This window comes from Sinocyclocheilus rhinocerous, unplaced genomic scaffold (assembly GCF_001515625.1).
Source record: "Sinocyclocheilus rhinocerous isolate Xijiao unplaced genomic scaffold, SAMN03320098_v1.1 scaffold1405, whole genome shotgun sequence".
NCBI classification, from domain to species: domain Eukaryota; kingdom Metazoa; phylum Chordata; class Actinopteri; order Cypriniformes; family Cyprinidae; genus Sinocyclocheilus; species Sinocyclocheilus rhinocerous.
The window spans coordinates 813,304-814,332 of record NW_015645543.1 but is presented as its reverse complement, the minus strand read 5'-3'; the positions used below and the strand labels follow the sequence as shown (position 1 = coordinate 814,332).

The 1,029-nt window shown below is 40.0% G+C and overlaps 1 protein-coding gene across 2 annotated transcripts in view; it reads right to left on the bottom strand.

Annotated features, from left to right (window-relative positions):
• The window catches only part of tnksa (tankyrase, TRF1-interacting ankyrin-related ADP-ribose polymerase a), a 102,491-nt gene continuing 101,462 nt past the window's right edge, over positions 1–1,029 (bottom strand). For both annotated transcript variants that reach the window (XM_016510219.1, XM_016510218.1), the window contains exons 27-28: positions 696–852; positions 1–598 (exon numbers count right to left, since the gene is read on the bottom strand). In XM_016510219.1, coding sequence (XP_016365705.1) covers positions 512–598; positions 696–852 — 244 coding nt within the window. In that variant the 3' untranslated portion in view covers positions 1–511. The remainder of the gene's footprint in view (positions 599–695; positions 853–1,029) is intronic.

Below are 1,029 nucleotides of genomic sequence, written 5' to 3'. Positions count from 1 at the left end.
ATGCATAAAGAAAAAATAAAACCACAACAATGACATTTTTTAGGGTCTTCAGTGAACTTCAATAATGGAAAGGAGGATTGCTGAAAAGTCAGGTCCCTTTAAGACGTGGTCCATTACTGTGAATTATATTGATGGAAATAAAACAGAGAGGTAATTAATCACAGTAATAGCAAAACCGTTTCAAAGAGAGGAAGTTAATGCTTGAACAGTGTTAAATTGAGTAGAATGACGGGGAAGAGGTCACTTGTTGTCTTTCACGGAGTCCTTTCGTTTAGCCCTGAATCAGCATTATGGCCGATATCCTGACCCTTGACCTGAAGAGGAGGGCAAGGACACGGCCAACCAAGGCAACTCTTTCTTGTAAACACTCAAGGGGACAGAAATGGAGCCTAACTGCAAATTAAAGAGGCAGCGCTGAGGTTTATGGGCGAGTGGATGTTTCTATCATGCGAGGAGGCGTCTGTGGATGTGTGTGAGATGTTTGGGTAACAGTCTGAGCGTTTCGCGTGGACTAGGACTTCTGCTCCGCTGCTGCCGGGGATGGAGGTGTGCTGTCTGGCTTGATGATCTGGTATGTGATGAGGTACTCTGGGAAGGCCTGTAAAACACAAAGAGTTGGAAATGAACCGAATATCTACTACCTGAAAAAAATGTGTTTCTGATTTTGCAGTTGTTAAATATCTGAGCTCTCTCACCTGTTCCCCTCGGTAGATGACGTATTCTGCATAGGCTAACCCGTTGACACTGGGTCGGCCAATGACGGAATGGTGCCCTGGAGGAGCGTGGGCCATCTTCATGGCACTGAACTGCAAGAAGGATTTACCCAGAGTCACCCGGCAAAACAGCATCTGCCTGTGAACAGAATGATTATATTTGAAATAAATAAATAATAATAATAAATAAATATTTACACACACACACGCACACACATCTATATAATACAATTTATTTTATTATATAATTTCAATACATAATAAATAAATAATATATATATATATATATATATATATATTGTATATATATATATAT